General features: G+C 39.8%; 1 protein-coding gene across 1 annotated transcript in view; it reads left to right on the forward strand.

Moving 5' to 3' along the window:
- The first annotated feature begins 3,209 nt into the window (after positions 1–3,209).
- The window catches only part of LOC103759554 (vitellogenin-1-like), a 43,327-nt gene continuing 26,142 nt past the window's right edge, over positions 3,210–20,394 (forward strand). The window contains exons 1-13 of the mRNA XM_018083735.3: positions 3,210–3,249; positions 3,555–3,575; positions 3,803–3,954; positions 6,392–6,643; positions 8,811–8,972; positions 9,649–9,800; positions 12,481–12,631; positions 12,731–12,888; positions 12,992–13,157; positions 14,208–14,330; positions 15,910–16,128; positions 18,181–18,398; positions 18,484–18,581. Of these exons, the coding sequence (XP_017939224.3) occupies positions 3,210–3,249; positions 3,555–3,575; positions 3,803–3,954; positions 6,392–6,643; positions 8,811–8,972; positions 9,649–9,800; positions 12,481–12,631; positions 12,731–12,888; positions 12,992–13,157; positions 14,208–14,330; positions 15,910–16,128; positions 18,181–18,398; positions 18,484–18,581 (1,912 nt within the window). The remainder of the gene's footprint in view (positions 3,250–3,554; positions 3,576–3,802; positions 3,955–6,391; positions 6,644–8,810; positions 8,973–9,648; positions 9,801–12,480; positions 12,632–12,730; positions 12,889–12,991; positions 13,158–14,207; positions 14,331–15,909; positions 16,129–18,180; positions 18,399–18,483; positions 18,582–20,394) is intronic.

A 20,394-nucleotide genomic window follows, 5' to 3' on the forward strand; every position in this document is an offset into this window, starting at 1 on the left:
TAGAAATCAGGAAAGCTGAAGGCTAAAAATCACTTTGCTTAGCCAACTGATTATATCTATTTTAACCTGCTGTGGTTGTTTGGGAGCTGTTCTGCTAATCCCTGCTTTGTCTTTAGGCCATATATTAGCAGGGTGGAAATGGCACCACTGCACCATAATTCAGCAATGTGAATACAGAACAAGGAGAGTGCAGAGCTATCACTGGCAGTACAACAGCAGATAATAAGACTCTGTTACTCAAGCAGAATGTGTTATGTAAAGACAATTGCAGTGTAGAAGCAATAGCTCTAATCAGGTTAATTAGGCTGTGTTCATGTTTCATTTATGGTGCAAGTGCCCTGTAAATTCAAAGCACTCTACCTCATCTTACTGCACTCCTTATAGAGCCATCACGTTCTCTGTAACACTCGACACTGTATATTCTCTTCCTTTAAAAGAAAAAAATTCCCAAGATATTTCCCATTGCTTTTCAACAATTCCTTTTCTTCACTGTTTATGGCTAAAAGAAGAAAAAAAGGAAAAGATACAGGTTGTGTATAAAACCTATGCCCACATGAAATTTCCTTCCTCTGCAGCCAAATTAGGCACTTGGAAGTTTTTTTGTGTTTGTGTTTTATTTATTTTTCATGTATTTTCTTGCTCAATAACATGACCTGTTGAATGTTTAAGAAAAATTGTATTGACTTTAAAAAGTATGGCTCTCACCTTTCTTCCTTTTATTCATTTCCTTAAAGTGATAGATCTCCTCTTTATTCCCTCAGAACTCCCTGGAACGATGTGTCTACTTTGAAGATAGGATTAGAGCCCAGTGCTCTGACCCTCAAACTCTGGCTGTGTCTCCTCTCCACTTACTGCATCTATTAGATTGTTCCTTTACAGTGATAATAGGTACAAAAATTCTGAGATCACTTGCTCTTCTCCCCCAAGAAAACAAACCTGGGCAGGGAGAATCTATTAAAAAGAGAGAGAACATGCTGCAAATTAAGAGAACATTGCAGCCTGCACCATCTTAATTGTTACAGCTGTTATTTTAGCAGTCAGGTATCTAGATTCTGATTGTGAGCTTAGACTCAGTGTGCTTCATTAAAAAAAAGAAATGCAGTATTTTCACTACCCATCTAGAACAAATCTATTCATATTACACCTTAATTATGAAACCTTTCATTAAACTTGAAAAATGTTATAGCTCCATTTTAATGCGTGTGTGTTCCTCACGTGGTATTTCAATATTCCATTAATAACAATGCATAGATAAATATTCTCCCCTATATAGTTCTATATATACCACAAATTTTTTCTTATACATTCTGTCCTGTGGAACTGAGCTTGTTGAGCACGACAGCACAATATTACTGCAGAGGTCAAGCCGTGGCACTGATGAACAGTGACCAAAGCAGGAGAGTTTTGCATGTCACCAGTTACAGGATTACATTGCTTCCATGCATTTACTTCCATCCTGGCTGCAAAAAAAAATGTGACTGTTTGTAAGGAATTTCTAACTCCATTTGACAGCACACACCTGCCAAGGTGTGCAGCTGAATTCCACAAGGCTCACAAACATGCTGTCTCTTGTCACACCTCACAGCACTTAGCACCCTGGAAGAAAACATTGAGGAAAACCCATGTGCACCTAATTTTTCACTATCTGAGCCCACAATGAACCAACAACACAATTATTAATCCCTTGTAATGGTTCATATGTCTGTGGTATATTTAAATATTTTACCAGACAGATTTCATTTCAGGGAAGGTCTGACTAGCCATCCAATTCTGTATCCTTCCCTTTTTGAAGGCAAGCTGAGATATTAAAATCCTCAAGGTTTCAGCAGTGAAGGAGCCCAAAGGAGACAGCCCTCACTTGCCTTCTGCTGGAGCAGAGGGACCAGGCAGCTGCATCCCTGGCTCCAGCTCAGGTGCCCTGGCACCACAATAATGAACTTCATTATTCCTCACTCAGGTGGCATCACTCCAAAAAAATGAAGTAATCATGTAAAGGGACTGTTTGATGGGGCCTGTAGCAAATATATCTTCAGGCCTGGTGGTGAAGACCTCAGGACTCATTCTCAGGTTTCACCTTTCTCCTCCCTGATGAATAGTAGCAGCAGAGAAAGCCTTGTTCTCTTCCTGGAGGACAAACTCTGGCTGCCTGCCTATATGCAAGTGTGTTGTACCTTTCATAGCCTCAAGGAAATACCAGCTATGCATTCCTGAGCTCTCCTTCCTGCCCCCCCAAGTAACCCTTGTACCCAGGTGGGTTTTTACGTGATATTTAATTTACCGTTTGACCAAAAGACAAGCTTAAATTCAAAGTAAATATTAAACACTTGCAAAAAATATGTATAACCGAAGTCAGGGAGCAAACTCCCTACTGATGTAGTTTTGCTAAGGATTGATCTAAATGTTATTGCTACAAGTGGGAAATTCTGGATATATCCTCCCAAGAGTGGCAGCAAAAGCCTCATGAGAACCCACTGAGAAGCTCCCAATGCTCCCAACTCACTGGGGTCTGCCTAGAATGTAACTCACTTTTTATCAGGTTCTTCTTCGAAACAAAGAAATTAATTTCTCTCTTGTTTTCATAGCATAAATTTTCACTACTAGCCAGAAGCTGGTGTGGTGGTTGTACTCAGAAGATTTGTCTTCATGAGTAACGATGTGTTTGCAAAGACAGATGTGGTAAATACCGTGGAAAGACAATTTCTCATCCCGTGCCTATGAGCTGTAAGGTGTCTCGAGCCTAAATCTGTGCAACCAACCACAAATTCTCCTCTAAAAGTAGAGTTTCAATGTGGCAGAGCAAGATGTGTCTCCAAAGCTGTGACCCTAATCAAGAGTAAATTACCAGGAGATTGAAGACACGGCTGGAGAAAAGCTAAATTATTTCAGTTATGATGAAGGAACTGTGTTTACTTAACTTAAAATTTGTTATTTTACTGTGTAACTACAATGTAGAGAAATGAGGGGAAAATGGCAAGCAAGATACATTGAAAATTTAATCTCTTTTTCACATAGAAAGTAAGGTAGTTGAAATCAAGAGGTGATTTGAAGTTGTCAGCATTCATGACCTCAGAAATGTTTGTTTTTTGATTGATCAATATGCATTCTAAAATACACTTATTTGTCAAACTAACATGCCAAAAGAAACATGTGATATCACATGCCTTTATAAAAGAGAAACCCATCACATTCACCTTTACTTTGTCCCCATCATGAGGGGCTTGATATTAGCCCTGGTTTTAACCCTGGTGGGTAAGTAAATAACTTATTTACTTGGATGAATTTAAAAATAATATTTTAAGGAAAAGGTTTCAGAATCTAAATGCAGTTCACTAGCAAACAAAAACTTTGTTATAGAAAAAAATATTTTATGATTTTTTTGTTGTTTAGGGAAAAAATAAGGCTTTTGGATGGTTCTGAAACAGAAGTTAATTAGAAAGGGTTATGCTATATGTACAAGATGAGATATAGCCCTTTATACTAAAATACATTAACATTTTGTGGTGGGTTTTCTTTTGCTTTGTCACTTCATTACTCTTTTATTTTTTTTCTTTCAGGGAGCCAGCATCTTAATTACCGTAAGTAATTTTCCTATCAGCTAATATAATTATAATGAGTGAAATTAAAAATAGAATCTGAAAAGTATATCAATGTTTAATATAGTTTTACAACAGCTAATTTTGTTCAGGTGCATTGCAAAAATGAACAAATTCATATTTTTTTTTGTTCCATACATTCTAATAGAGGTGTTTTAACATGTTCTGTACAGTCTCTATAATATTTCATGGGAACCATTTCTTTACAGAACCCGATTTCAGTGAAAACAAGGTTTATACATTTGATTATGAAAGCACGCTTCTCAGTGGACTTCCAGAGAAAGGACTTGCAAGAGCTGGAATAAGAATAAAAAGTAAAGTGGAAATTAGTGGTATTGGGCCAAAACTTTGTCTTATTAGGGTAAGAAAACGTGTTCAATTTGGAAGGTAAAATTCTCGTCATACTTGACTTCTTTTTTTTAAACTTTTGGGAAGTAATTAAGTTTCCTCGTGTGTTGTGCTTACTCAGGGAGAATGTAACTGATACTGTTATTTTTTTTATGCCCTAAATTCTATTTGCACTTTGCCAGGTAATTCTCAGCTCAAGCCAACCTTGGGCTTGAAGGATTTCTTCTACTTTGTGGTCAGGGAGACAATGGAATGTAATTTGAAATGCACAATAATTTATTACCGTATCAATCCAATTGTTCCAAACTGTACAGCCTAGGATTATTTAATCAGCTGATTTCATAACCAGCAGACAAAAGGCTATAAAACATGTGACAGTAGTTGGATGTGATTCAATATTTAGCATAATTAATGTCATCTGGTAGCTTCTTTTACTGAAGGGTCCCAAGTGACATTCTTTGTCATCCTCAACCGTATATTTTTACTGCATGTTGAGTAATTACCAAGACTTTTGATTATGTGACAAACACTTTTGCCTTTAACAGAAGCCTATACATACCTATAATGAGTGTTAGAAATGCACACTTCAACTTCTTTACACCAACTCCACTTAGTCTCCTGTACATGGGGAAGAAAAATTATCTTTTTAAGAGATTTAATTTGGCAAATTCAAAACTGCAGGTTCAAAAAGACTGGTGAGTGTCTGATAAATGCTTGTAAATGCTGTAGCCTTCCAGCTTGAATTACCCTTCTGTTACTAAGTACTTTTATAAATCCAGATTACAATAGATCTAGATGGGAAACATTGCTTTTCCATGACCTCTGCAAGGGGACAGATTTTTTTTGAAAAAAACAAACAAACGAGGAAATAAGAGCCACACATGTGCAATGGTGAGTGGAAGGCTTCCCTGGCAGAAAGGAGGCAGAAGCAGTCATGTCCTCACCCCACATCCTCCCTCCTTCCTGCTGAGAAAGCCCCTGGTGTGCCAGGGTGAGTCTTAACCGAAAATTGACTCCTGTTCCTGAAAGCCTCCCAGCACAATTTCACTGGCCCTGGTGTATTTGTGTCAGAAATAAATACAGAAATAATTTCAGGTAAGAAAAAGAGAAAAAAAAAAAGATATTTAGGGGGCAAGTTTTACGCTAAAGATAATGGTGCATTTATTCCCTTCTGCTACAGGAAAAGTTTATTTTGCTGCTGTTATATTTAAATTAGGCAGTTTGGAGGGATGGTTCAGGGAATTAAACTTTCATCTGCAGCCTCCTAGTTCACATTCAGCCCAAACAAAAAGCCGCGTTCCCCGGGCAATTTCCAGCTGACAATTTTTTCATCACAAACCTGCAAGTAAGAATTGCCAGCTGTGTTCAAACCTGAGCAGACAGTGTAAGTCCTGACTGGGCCCTGAGGGCTGGGGAAAACTACCTCACCCTGACCCTGCAGAGCAGTCCCAAACCTGCCCGTACGCAGAATGCCAGGAGCATGTCCGAGAGGCAGCACGAGGGATTTGCTCCGTAACAGCCTCCCCTGTAAGCTTCAGTTACTGGGGTTGGCAGTGATCTCCACCAACAATAACAAAAATAAATATGAAAGCTCAGTCTCCAGCGGTTTGCTGTGTGAGGGTTTAGTTTTGTGTGGCTTTTGGAGAAATTAATCCCAGTCTTGCGTCACATCGCCCGCCTGAGGTGTCAGAGAAAAGTCTCTTCAAATTGTCAAAATATATAGAAGGGAAGGGTCCTCTGAGAAACTAAGCTAAACATGGCCGTTCCCATGGGGTAGGAATTATTCCAGTTAAGCATAGTTTAGCACAACTTTCTACTTGCTTGGATGTGCCCCAGGTTGAGGCTGGAGCGTGAAGTGCAGAGCACGGTCGGAGCCAGTGCCTGAGTTCTACAGCAAAACATGTAGGGAATGACAATTTCTGTAATCTGCTGTCCACTGCTCAGACTAATTCTGACTATCTGGCTGGCCCAGCAGCCATGCTGTTATTAGTTTCAGACTGCTGCCTGCGCTCTGTGACCCCAGCGAGGGAAATGACAGAGTTCACAACAGGAGTTAATGATGCTTTATGCAACATTAACTTCCTCCTGCAATTTCCTGCAGACCTTCCATACTGCTTTTGGGTAGCAACCTGCTTCATGTGGCTCTTCTCTGGCTCATTTCTTCGTACAAGCCAAACTTTGGCAATATGGATTCTCTATGTAATAGAACAGAGTGCAGTGGCTGCAGAAGTATCACAATCATTTGCATTGCTCTCTTTTCTGTATGGAAATACGTGTATCCAGTAGCTATGCTAAATTACAGCTTCTCAGGTTTCCCTTTGAAGAGGCTTTGCATCACTTAAAAGTGTATTTTCGATGTGAGTAAAGCTCTAGATGCTTATGTGTATTAAGAAAAGAGTTGACTGGAAAAAAAAATATTAAAGAGTAATTCCATTCCCTCTTTGTTCCAGATTCACTCCATCGAGGCAGGAGAGTACAATGGGGTCTGGCCCACGAGCTCATTCTCTCGGTCACTCAAACTGACCCAGGTGCTGACTGGGCAGCTCAGTAACCCCGTCAAGTTTGAGTACAGCAGTGGCCACGTTGGGAATGTCATGGCTCCCGATTCCATCTCGGACGATGGGCTGAACATCTACAGAGGGGTCATGAACGTGCTGGAGCTGAGCATAAAGAAGATGCAGCACTCCTACAGCTTACAGGAGGTGAGATTTTTGGTTTGGCCGTTGTGGTGGCTTTGTAAATAAATAAACCTTCTCTTCAGAGTCTTCTCCCGCGTTTTCTGAATTCATCCTTGGCATAAACCTCACTAATAAGAAACACCAAAGCCTGGGAAATCATGATTAAGTTGCTCTTATGGGATGACTTTTGATGGAGATGTATTCAAACAGGACAACAGAAGAGCAGATTTTTAATCTGGTTGATGAAAGTATTTCAGAAATTGCACTTGCAGTATTAAATCTTTAGAAAATCAGGGTTATTATTTAGAGAAAGTAAACTCCTGTGAAAGCTGAAGCCTACATAAAATGTGAATACTGTATTAAAGCAAGCTTAAACATACAGCTTAATAGTAAAGCGAAAATAACAGTAATTTGACTTTTTTCACCAATCTTATACACTTTAATCTCTTCTAGCTCCTCTTTTAGGAGAAAAACAGTATATATGTCATGACATTACTGTAATAGCTTTGACAGTTGCAGTTGATGCTCTGTTGGAATTTCCACTGTTTTTCAGGTTTTAATATTTTAGTCCAGGTAAATCATCTGATATTGCTGTTCACCACAGAAATTGCAATGTGTTTAGTTTTTGTGAAACCATATTTACATTGATTAGAATACATTCGATTCAGAGATCAGCAAAAACCTTGAAATTATTATACTTTCATGTTATTTTTTATTGAAAATGTAGACCAGAGTAACTTTAATTTTCTTAAAATTTATTTTTATGTAAGTAGAGTTGTTTCTGGGAAAGGAACTACGTGATTTAATAGTTTCACACTGTTTGTTTTACATAAAAATCCGTGTGGTGGAGTTGCATATTCTGCATCACCATTTTCCTCAAATCTAATTTCACATCTTAATTCTTTCTAATTCAGTTAGCACTATGTCCAATTCTCTCTGCTAGGCAACAGATGTGACTTCACCTCCTAGAATCATTTCCAAGTTTCCTTTGCTTTTCTCAGAGAACAAATGATTAATGAGCTTTGGCATCCTTGCTTGACAATCTCGAGTCACCCTGTAAAGGAAGATAAGAGTTGTTAGTTCCAAAATCTGAGCTGCAGAGAGGTTTAAAGGACTAATCTGGGAAAGTCTACATCCCATCCTGGGGGTGCAGGGTGAGGGTGTCTGAGCTGGCCATGAGCTGCACACAGCCAGAAAGTCCAGATGGACAGGAGTCTAATTCCTCCCACTGAACTCTCCGAGCAGGACGTTCCCATTTAAAGTCTGGATGTCTCTACCTTACCCTGCAGTCTGCAGAGGAGCCCCACACCTGTATCTGCAGGGCACAAGTCTTTCAGAAAGCTTGGGCAATTCTTACTTCTAGCCCTTTTCAAAGCCACAGTGTCACCAGGAATTCTGTTAAGCTAAAGATGAAGTGGGTATGTCTTGCCTCCCAACCACCACATGACTATTTTGCTGTTCTGACATAGCCCAGAGCTGCTCTCTGCACTGGCTATGCTATAAATAACAGTGAAAAACAAAATCATGAAAATAACTCTTCCTCCTAAAATGCAATCAAATATTTTTCCTCTCAAAAAAAATCTCACTGACTGAGGAAATTTAAGAGCTCTTATAAATGTATATGCTCAAAATATTATTGAAGAGCTCAGCTAAAACTGTAAACTCAAGAAAAGCCACAATCAAAACTCTGTTATCCTGAAATTCTTTTTAATTATTGCTGTTCATGCTGTGACAGATCATCTGATATTGCAAGGCTCGTTCCATAGGCATTTATAAGCTGTCTATAAAAGCAAGTTTTAAGGGCAGAATGTCATCTCCAACCTTGAAAGACTTTGCTGTTGAAATATCATTCTGACTGATCAAATTATTTTGACACTTTTTGTTAATATTCCTCAAACCTTATTTCATAATCAGCAGCTCTAACTGAAAATCGCTACTCCCTTTTCCTGAGGCTCCAAGTGAAACTTTGGGAATTTTAGTTCTCTCAGTGCAACTCTGATTTGGCTCACTGGAAACCTGTACATGTAAAAAAGAGATGAAAGTAATCATCACCCCAATTTTGCTTCTGGAGTGTATAATGAAAAAAAGAAGAGTAATTTTGAAAACACAGAATTAAACAGGAAATTCCATGTGGTGAGTTGAAGCTTTGCATAAAAGTGAACTTCTCTGATCCTCTTCTCATTTTTGCCAGGCTGGGATTGGAGGTATTTGCAACACAACGTATGCAATTCAGGAAAACAAGAGGGCAAACCTACTCCATGTGACCAAATCCAAGGACCTGAACAGCTGTGAGGAGAAAGTTCAGCTTGTCACAGGTTCAGCAAACACTCAGCCATGCCAGGCCTGCCAGAAGGTAAATTAGAGAGGTGTTATGTATATGTGCTTCATATTCTTATGCTGAGCACCATTTGGTATCTGTTGCTTTGAAACACTCGAAATGAGGGAAGGGTCAGGTCTGCTGTATGCAGTTGTCAGTATTTTCTTTCTGTCTGAAAATCAGCCCACAGAGAAGCAGAGGTCTGTGCTGCAGGCTGTCATGCAGGCACACTTCAACCAGCTCAAACCAGCTGGCTTGGAAACCATTAATTATCAGCATGAGTTAATTCACCTATTCTGGTGAGTAAAAAAATAGCCACGATGTCCACTTTCTACTGCTCAAGACAGGTACTGCTGCATTTTATTGCAATCCTCTCTTTGAAATAAGAAATTGTGTGGTTTAGGCAGCTGCTCTCCTCAGAAAATGTGTCTCCTTCTCGAGGGAATGACCAATTACCTCTATTTGGGAAAAAGAAAAAACAACTAACACTTCTTAGCAGTAAAAGTAATGGAGCCAGGCAGTGTGTCTGACCTCTCCCGTGGAAGTGAGTGCACAGAATTCACATCAACTGCTCTTATGGCCAATGAACAAAACAGCCCCGGAAAACGAGTGGGTTGAAGGGGGTGATGTAATAGCTCCTAGTCACGGAATTCAGAAGTTCAATGACTTTTTATTTTCTTTGTTTCTTTGCTTTTTTTTTCGTATTTTAAAGAGAAACAAGAATTCCCAGGCGACCGCTACTTACAATTACAAAATTAAATATACGCGCAGTGAAGCTGTAATTACACAAGCTGATGTCGAGGAAATCCACCAGTTTGCACCCTTCAATGAGATAACAGGAGGAAATGCTATAGTACAAGCCAGGTACTGTACATATGCCTTTAATTCAGCAACTAACTCAGCGACTCCATAATCCGGTCAAATTCCGTAAGTGAAATAAATCCTTTACTTCCACAGCCCATTGTTTGCCAGTATTTAATTACATAAAATCCCAAACAGTTCATAAAAACAACCTTCACTGCTAGTTGTAAATCTGAAGCGTGCACATCACTATCCAAATTTCGTTAGCTAAACTTGGCAGGGTCTGACTATTTTATTTCTCGGGGATATTTGATTTATGTCATAAAAGCCAAAACAAATGTAATTCCATCTGAAAAATTGTGAACTAATATATTTGAAGTAAAATACTTTGAAAGACAGTTATTCACAGAAAGAGAGTTCCCTGGAAAATAATAATGCAGTAAGAGACCCTTTGAGACTAGTTCACAAGAAACCTAGATAGGACTTTGGATTCCTAAATACACTGGGCTGCTTACAAATCTCCCATCAAAACTGTTTCTAAATAGGAAATTGGGTTTTATTGCAGAACAATTTGGCACAAGGCATGTAAAATGCATTTGCTTTTCCACAACAAGTTTTGCATATTTCTTTAACAATATTGGGGCAAAACGAAGATGTGGCTGTGTAAGAAATTACACCCCTGCTCACCATTAGCTCTAGCTCACAAACTCTCAGTGTTTGAAAGTGATTTCATCTGTCAAAATCATCTATTGAAAAACTTTTTAGCTACCTAGTTGATTATGGGCTCTGTATACAGGAGTGCCCTACTGAAGGGAGAGGCTTTTTGCATGAAGGTAGCTGTGCAGAAATTATACCTCAATCCCACTCCTCAACTGCTGTAATCTTGCATTGCTGCCTTAGCTCCTGCAAGAATCTATTGGTATAATACACAGTTTTGGAAACTGCAGCATCAGAAAATTCACATCAATAATTCACCAATTTACTTCATTTCTGTAATGAACATGCTCAACTTGGCTAATCAAAAAAAAAAACCAGAACAGTAAAGGTGAAAATGGCTTTACTATCCCTATGCAATCAAAGTGTAGATAGGCACAACTGCAGTGCTTTTATCAAATTATAGATTGTTGTGAGTCAGCATCAGTCTGGAGACAATGGACTTACAGTGCTTTACACTCTCATTCTGCAGAGATTGTCTTCTGCAAAGAAGATGTTCTTCCTCAGCCCTCAGAAGGGTAGTGCCTCTACCTTCCCCATTTTCTCTGAATTTTTAGCATTGCCCAGCAGAAGGGGACAAATATAAGATAGCTGGGAAGATGTGGATATCTCACTCGAGTCTTCAGAAGTTTTTTCTACAATACACTATCTGTTTAAAAAAAAAAAAAAACAAAACAAAAAACTATCAAGGACTTAAAACACCCAGAGCTCAGTTTTCTGACCTGTTCAGCATAAGATTCTTGCAGCATCTCTCAAAACCAAGAGAGGTTTTACTGGTTTTCCAGCTTTTTAATCCTATCTTTAGTATTCATTTGCTCTTCTCTTCTATTTTCCCCTCTATTCCAGGCAGATATATCTCTTTCCAAAACAAGGAAGATGAAGATATAATAGATTCATCATGATCTGGAAGGGAGAATTAACTCTGTCCAAGTGTACCTGATTTTCTGATTTCTGACCCAAACGCCCTTTCAATAATATTGTATAAAATTTCAAGAGCGAACAAATCTCTGCTGATTCTGTAGTGGTTTCTATTCACATTCCAGAAGCTTGTCTGCAAAGCAGTTATGCACTATTTCTGCAGCAGTTCTCTGCAATCCATATGGAAGGAGTGAATAGAAATGCTGCAGAAGATCATAGAGATTTCAAAATAAACACGCCAATTTTCTACGGAGATTTTGAGGTACTGAGTAGCACAGGAATATTGCTTTTGAAATGTTTTCAATTGTTCACTACAAATGCCTAACTTTATTATGGTGTCCTAAATGGCCCATTTTAAGCATAATTGGTAGGATAGCTCACGTCTAGCTGAAAATGTAGCAAAGATAGCAAATGTTTACAAAGACAGTCTCTCATTGGAATTATTCTTAATAACAAAGGATGAAGGTTGGTTGCTTCTTGAAAAGTTTCCAAAAGCTTCAGCACTGTTCCAAAGACTAATTCTGAATTTATCTGGCCGTTTTTGTTTGGTAAATCCAATTTGAGACTTCATAAGAACCTTTTTTTGCAGTTCCCAGGATATTCAGCTTACCAGACAAAATGGGGAGGGCAAGTAAAAACATTTCAATTCCTTTTGAAGCTTCCAGGAGACACAGGCATGTAACAGCTTTTATGAACTTCTTAAAAGGTTTAAATTAAATGATAACTAATGAACAAGTTTCCCATCTGTGTTTTCCTATAATCCTTAATTTACTCCTCAAGACACAACACAACGCACAGTTCCTGTGATCATCAGGCTGCAGCTTCTCACCTCCTTCTTCTTCCTTAAATTCTCAAGCCAGGTTATTCCCAATGGCAGGCAAAGACTGGCTCTGATCTGAACCCTGCTGTGCAAGTGCACAGCTTCTCAGAGTGCAGTTCTGAGCATCATGTCCAAATGCATCTGTTTGTAAATATCTTTTCCCCTTGATAACAAAACCCTTCCAAAACAATTGTAGCTGCACTGTAACGCAGGGAGGCAGAATTACTGAGGTTTTTTTTAGTTTGTACCCTGCATCTTGTGATGTTTTCTTCCTGGGGTTCTCCATTCCAGGCAGAAACTTACTCTGACTGATGTGCAGAAGCAGAGGACAGAGGTCCCACCAAAGGAATATCAGAATCGTGGGTCACTTCGGTACGAGTTTGGCAGTGAATTGCTTCAGCTTCCTGTCCACTTATTCAAAATAAAAGATGTGGAAAGCCAGGTAAAGTTCAGACACTGGGCAGACTCTTTGTTGGACACTGGAACCTGTGCATGCGGGACACAATGCATGTGAGCTTCCTGCATTTTCATCTTCCTGCAGATAGAGGAAAGCCTGCAGGACCTAGTAGAGGCCACCTCTGACCAGCTTCCCAGCGATGCACCAGCAAAAGCCCTCAAGCTCATGCACCTCTTTCGTGCAGCAAACGAGGAGGATTACGAGTCGGTGTGGAAGCAGTTCTCCGGTCGGCCAGCGTACAGGTACGAGCAACAGAGGTGGTGCTGCTTCTGCTGAGAAACTCTGCTGGAGACCCCTATGCTCAGAGGCAGACCTGGAAAATGCTCCTTGCCCTTCCCATTGCAGGCGCTACATTCTGGACATAATCCCCGCGGTGTCCAGTCACCGCGCGCTCCGGTTCCTGCGGCGCAGGATGGAAAGGCAGGAGCTCTCCAGCTGGGAAGCAACTCAGACGCTGCTGGTGGCTCTGCACTCCAGCACACCAACCCAGGACGTGATGGAGGAAGCAACAGTAGGGTTCTCTAAACACTCTCAAATCACTCTTGGCTGATTCCAGCATCTGTTGTATTTATTCCTTTGACGAGATGTTAAAGGCTTTGAAAATATGAAGGTTTTATGTCCTCTGGTGAGACTGAAAGGACTTTGTTTCCTGACTATCTTAAGGGGAGGAGAATGCAAATCAAAAGGGCAAAAATGAGTCCACAATGAAACAGGAAAGAAAGAGTAAAATACCCCCCAGGGACAAAGGTTATTGCTGCAAACAGTGGTTTCTAGTCTTCCTTTTTCCAAATGTACTTCGTAGTTACATCAGATTAGATCTCTAACTGACTGTCTACAAAGACAAAGGAGCAAGAAATACATATTTGTTATATCCATGTATTTGTCCTGATTGACCTAGAAGGATGGGTATAAATTTGAGATCTATCCAGATCAAGGCAATTATGCCAATGTGAAGGCCACGCAGGAGAAAGTCCAATTATTTTTACAATTTTTTCTTTATCTGCAGGGTTTAATTCCAGCCTCAGATGCAAGAACCTAGAGACAGGCAGAGACAACAAACCTCAGACTAGAGGTTTGTTCTCAATGAAAGCCTGTGCAGAGATGCTCTGCTTCTCACACAAGAAAGCAGTGGCTGATGCCTCCTGACAGCTCTTACATTTATAGAAAATATTCCTGCCTGCCCAAAATACTGAGGTCCCTTCCCAAGGAATCTCCAGTTTGTTGTACCTATGGCTGAGGCGATCACAAAACCTGACGGATGTTGCTAGGATAATGTGTGTTTTTCCATTCCATAACTGGGTGATTTCCTCCCTTTGGATTATAGCCCATGCCAAATTTAAATCTGAAACACCATAAAAGCAATAGATCTGCCTTCCAGATATTACTCAGAATTACTTTACAATTGTGTTGTCCAGTACAGTGCTATCCACTGATTACCTGAAAATCCACCCCTACAAAAATATCAAAAGCTTGGTTTTGTCTTGCGTTGGGCAGGAAGTTATTTTTTTAATATTGTTTCTTTTCGTTAATGGTTGGTAACGAGCCACTGCTTTCTCCCCAGCTGATTGTCAGAAAGCATTGCCCACGCTCCAGCACTGTGCTGGGGAAGGTTTGCCACCTCAGCTACGCGTCGCTGTGCCACAAACAGTGCTCTTCAGCAGACTCCTGCTCCGAGTGTCTCCAGGTAATCGCGTCGTTATTTATCGCTCAAAAGAAAAATTAAGCCCTGAGTTCTTCCTTCGTTATTCAGAAAGCTGTATTTCACTTCACTACAGAGTTTCCTTTGGGGAAAGGAACCCCAGTTGGTTAAATGCAGCGTTTTTATCTTTAGATTAGCACACGAAAGGGAGGGAGAGGAAGAAGCACATAATTCATAACACTTTCTATCCGAGCATCTCCAAGTGCTTTATTGCCAATTATTAATGAAGTCCCATGGCGTTGCTCAAAAACACTTTAAATATAGGTACTTATCTATACTTATAAATCAACTAAGTGACACAAAAGCCTATGTTTTTCCTGAAGTCATGTGTCCCTTCCATTCCTGAGCCAGAAGCAGAGCCCAGTCATCCACACAGGCTGTAAGCTCTTCATGAGAGTAACACCCTCCCTGTTTTGTACTGCTTTTAATCAGCAGGCCTCAAAACAATTTCAGTAGTCACTAAGTACCATTTCCCAGTTCTGAAAATGCATGTTGTGGTTTACAGAGGCCAATCCCTCATCCAGAAACAGAGAAGCAAAGAGAAATAGGTGTTTTCAGCCTTTGGTGCTGGTCAGTTCACCATCCCCAGTACGAGCAGGGAGTTCCAAATACGCTGTGTGCTTGACAGGATTGTTTTTCCTGTAGCACACAGGCATGGCCAACATTCCTACACAGGTCTCATGTGTTACAATTGCCACCAATGCTCTTGAGCTAATTAAATCTGAGAAGCCCTGTGTCAGAGAGTGAAAATTCTTCCCCAAAGCAAATGACTGTACAGGGTTATTCAATGCATTTCAAATGTCTATGCATTTAATTAGTGATATCAGTAGGCTGTTTCTGCACCATTAGAGGGATTTCAAATGTGTTATTTTAAACTACAGAAACTGTATTGAAATTATTCTCTGACATCTCTGTTTCTTTTTTAGAGCCACTTGTTAGTGTTAAAAACAGATATCTAATAGGATTTAGTTCTTTTCTCTTATTCAGCCTTCAGACAACTACCTCTAATCTTGACACACTAATGCAAGTGTGATCCAGTTGCTTATAACAAAGACTGTAAAATGACCTGATTTTTTGCCAATGATCTCATTTGCCACCTGCTAATCCACCTCTAAAAAGAGGCTGTCATAGCTGGTTAAGGGCAAGACCACCAGCCATATCTTCAGGAATCTTATCTAAGGGTCTAAAGGTTTAACTGTACCTGTATTTTTGCACCTGTCTTCAACCATGAGACAGAGATGTTCAAGCAGAACTATTTCAAGGTTCCCAGCTTGCCCTGAAAGCAGTGGGAACTAGCTCCTAACCATTATTTTTGCCTTTAAAAATCTTACTTGGTAACTTTAAGGCATAGTGATGAAGAAGCTGTTCATTGCAGCTTTCTTGGCTATACTTGTTCTATGAATAAAATGTTCTATTCATGAGGACAGAAAAGAATTTGAAAATATTTAAAATAAATGAATTGGACAGACTGAAATTATGAGAGTCAAACCACAGAATAGGCTGGGGGACGGAATAGAGATAAGAGCTGGAATTGAACTCAACAGAATTTGTTTTCTTTTTTCAGCTTCTTCATGGTTTTGCAGGAGAGGCATTGAGCAAGTCCAGCACGGAAGAAATTTCCCTGGCTCTGAAAGCCCTTGGGAATGTAGGACACCCAGCCAGCATCAAGCACATCAAGAAGTTTTTGCCAGGATATGCAGCTGGTGCCTCAGATTTGCCACTCAAGGTCCATGCAACTGCTGTGATGGCCCTGAAAAACATAGGCCTGAAAGACCCAAAAATGGTAAGGAAACAAAGCTGCCTCCTTTGCACTTGCAAGGCTGTTAACAGATCATGGGTGATGAGGGGAAAACAGATCGTTTTCTCAAAAACGGCACAATTTATTTCTTTTAAGTACTTAGCCATTCCTTAGCTGGCATGTCTTATTCCTTTTGACATTAACCTCCATTATTTCAGACAGCAACAAAAATCCCATTAAAAGGATACATTCGTTGTTGAAGACAAATCAGTATTTCCATTGCAAACATTTGATTTCCAAGGACATTAAACAGAAAACTAAATTATTGACCCAAATGTGTTTAGTACTACTTCACCTTTGGTGTGTGAGAGAACCACAGAACAAGGTTTTCAGAGAATCAACATTTAATGCCGAGTGTCACATCTGATCGTAATTCAAGACCAGGTCTTATTGTAAATAGATACTGGGGGTTTGCATCCTAATTACAAATTTACAGACATTGTGTGGGCTTAATTCATAAACAGAGCATTTACCAAATGTGACTTTTGTCCCTGACTGAGATAATCTCACATACAATGGCTACACCAGCATGCTCTGCTCCACCACAGATATCACTTTACAATCATTTTCACCTTAGAGCAATTTGCCTATAAAAGGAAACCTTTTCAAGGTTTTCAAGATCTTTTTTTTCCCCTGATGTCGGAATTTTTTGTTTTATATACATCAATTCTTAATATAAGAAGTAAAATAAAAGCTTTCATTAACGATTCACCTACTAATCTGTATCAGTTTTTCCATTATACTCCTTTTTTTGCATGTGACTCCCAGTTTGAGTGCACGTATTGATTCATGGACAATAGTGTGCCAGGGTATGCTTTTAAGCAAAAGAATAAAGAAACAATTTACTGGAGTGCAGGAGCTGGATGGGGAAAAGCAGGGGGGGGAGGAGAGAATAGCAAGGGTAGGAGTTAGGGTATTTGTTGGGGAAGAAAAAAAAACCAATTTTGCTTGAAAACAACACTGTGTCTCTGATTGCTCTTTGGCCTGGCTTTCCACATGTGACCCAGACCACTCTTTAGTTCCATTTTCTATGCATTTTCTTTGGAGAAATATGATCTGGAGTGAGTTAATGATTGTGACCACTTTTTTCATTGTTCAAAAAACAGTTTAATGCCTGGTTTGCAGCTAGATACTCACCTATATTTGCATTAAACAGACTTAATTCATGGCCTGTCTTTTTTATTGTTTAATTTGAAAAGGCAGCTGCATTTAGGAAGAGGCTACTGCCTCTTTTATGTTGTCACCTCTTTTATGTTGGTCTTTGATATTCAACATATTCAAATTAATAAAGCCAGTCAGGGTCTTTCCAAATTTTAAGTTTCCTGGATCACTTTTCCCTCCAGTGCATAGATGTGCACTTTCCCAGGCAGGACGGGGCTGTGCAGAGGGGTTGCCAGAACAGTGGCACACCACCCACAGCCATTTCAAATTTATGGCTTTGGTGCCACTCATGGAAACTGCAAAGGTTCCAGTACAAAATTAGTCTTGGTGCTGAATATTGCTGAGGTCAAACACGTTGGTCACAGGTACTACTGTGGAAATTACATCTGTTGCATAAAATTTTGGTTTAAGCTGCCTACACAGCATAGAGATTTCTGGTAATAAATTTGGGTTTATTTGTTTCATTTCTATTCTGTTATTTAGCAGAAAGGACCCAGATTAAGATCAAATTATTCAAAGTAAGTCATAGCTTTGTGAGTAGAGATAAGTGATCACTGAAATCACTTCTCAGGTGTGTAATAGGTTACTGAAATCTCCTTTACATAGGGTGGGATAGTTCAAAAAAGGGATGATAGACCTGATGCAGAAATTACCCAGTGAAGTTCCTTGGCTTTGATTGTCTAGGAAGTCAGACTAGATTACCATAATGCCCCTTCCAACCCTCGGACTGTGAAACCAGGAACAGTGTTGCCATAATTATTAAACAATATAAATTTTTTACTGTGCCAGTGGTGAACAGATCATTCACTGCTGTTGAATGGTTATTAGCAGAACATTCAAACACACAGTGAAATTGAATATACCTATTTTTTTCAGGTCCAGGCTATTACCCTTGAGCTTTTCCTGAATCACAGAATTCACCCTCGGGTCCGAATGCTGGCTGTGGTGGTTCTGCTTGAAACCAAGCCAGGTCTCCCAATAGTGATGACATTAGCTGATGCTGTGTTGAAGGAACCCAGCATGCAAGTGGCAAGTTTCATCTACTCACACTTGAGGGCCCTGGGCAGAAGCACATCCCCAGATCTCCAAGTGATGTAAGGAAAATCTGCATCCCTTTCCTGGCAGAAAAACTTATTGCAAACTAATCGATGTGTTAACATGCTCACCCAACTTTTCCAGGGCTTCTGCCTGCAGAATGGCCATCAGAGCCTTAAGTCCCAAATTTGACAGGTCTGGATATCAGTTCAGCAAGGTTTTCCGCTTCAGTATCTTTAAAGGTAAGATTCAGAAGATTTTGTAGAGAAATGTATACAGGGGAATGTGTGAAAAAAAAAAATTGTACAGCATGAAAACCCAATTTTCCTAGCCAGCTGTTAGCTGCACATTGTTCCTCTGTATTCTCCTATGTTTAGTGGGGGAAAAAAAAAAAAAAAAAAAAAAACAACAACAACAACAAAATAAGAGTGTCAGGCTCTCCATTTGGAGAGTATTTAGGTCCCTGTGTGGTTTGCATTGTACACTGCCAGCATGAAATTACCACGGGGCTTGTGGGGCTCTAACCCTCTGTTTTCATTAGTCTGGGAGGCACATGCTCCTGTAGCAAATGCTGTAGTCTCAGTGGTGCTTAACAATTTCATACCATTGTTCAGCACCAAACAAACAGAAGGGACCTAAATTACTGCTGAAGTGGATTAATTTCCACTGGTGTTGAACACCTACAACTCCTGCTGAATTCAAATGTGATGCTAAGTATTCTTCACCCCAACAGTTGTGCCCAGCAAAACAGAAAACTCTGAAAACACTTACATGTGACAATTCATTGCACCCAGGAGCAGCTACCTCAGGCTTTTCATCTAAAGATCTTTCTTGCATCTTGCTACCAGGATTCTTTGCTGGAATGAGCAGATCCATGCACAGGATCTGGAGACTGACCAGTCACATCAAAGGGAGTAGCACATAAAAATGCAGTCAAAGCAGGGAGGACCAGATTAGAAGACAGGTCCTGATGGGCCAAAGCGTAGCTGTTGTTATTTTCCATATATGTTATTTTTCTCAGTAGGTTTTTTAAGCAACTGCCCTATGTAAATGGCCATGGCAACCTCATGATTGGGCATATGTAGCCGGCAGAGTAGGGAGATTATATCTCCAAACACAGCCTCCTTATACATGCTTTTTATCTATCAGGAGTTGGATGGTTTTAGCACTTTTGTTATTCACTAGTACATGATAACATTTTTTTGAAAGTAATCAGTGTCAGACTCTGAAATATCTGAAATCCACTGTCTGAGTGCATGAGTACTTCTGCCTTCTTTTTTGCGGCAAGGATGTGGTTTGAAGGACTTTTGTAGATCTTATTAGTGTCCTGTCCCAGTTTTGTGGGTTTTACATGACCATTTAATCTGCTCCATAGCAGAAATAAATGTAATACATACAGCAACAATCACAGTAATATACCATACACTGCTTGCTGTGTATAGTATATCCATCCCCATCCTCAGTGATGGAGACAGAGAGTGCCCAAAGAAATACAGTCACTAATACATGTGAATGAATGTGAATTTTTTACTATTTAAAATGCATTTAGGGATAGATACATTTTTCTATTAATTTGCAGATGTGTTTCCTGTTTCAGGCACTCGTTTTGCCTTCCTATCTTTGCTTTTAAAGTTAAGCTATTTGAATTTTCACACAGTGAGAAAGAAGGGTGCAGTATGCATGAGGGATGCTGGCAAGGGGCTATGTGAAATGGAATCTTTTATTCTGGCTGTAGCCTGGAAATGCAGCACATCAGGGAATTGCCGTTACTTCCCGGTGAAGAACACTGTCAGAAATTTGGTTACAATCTAAGCCTCTCATCCTTGAAGAACAAAGAGCAAGCTCCTTTTCTCACACATGCTAGTCTGAGAGTTGGATAACTCAGCTAAATTAAGTCAATCTCTTCCTACACCGGCATGGGAAGAGGATCCATCCTCCAGCTTTCTGATTTGATTTGTCACCACCAGGCACAGGTGCACTGTGTCTCAGTGAGTCCATCCTGGAGGAGTTACCATAGTGACAGCTCTAATGCACTACCTGTTTCCTTGATAAAAA

Source organism: Manacus vitellinus, unplaced genomic scaffold (assembly GCF_001715985.3).
Source record: "Manacus vitellinus isolate BGI_N305 unplaced genomic scaffold, ASM171598v3 scaffold_67_pilon, whole genome shotgun sequence".
Classification (NCBI taxonomy): domain Eukaryota; kingdom Metazoa; phylum Chordata; class Aves; order Passeriformes; family Pipridae; genus Manacus; species Manacus vitellinus.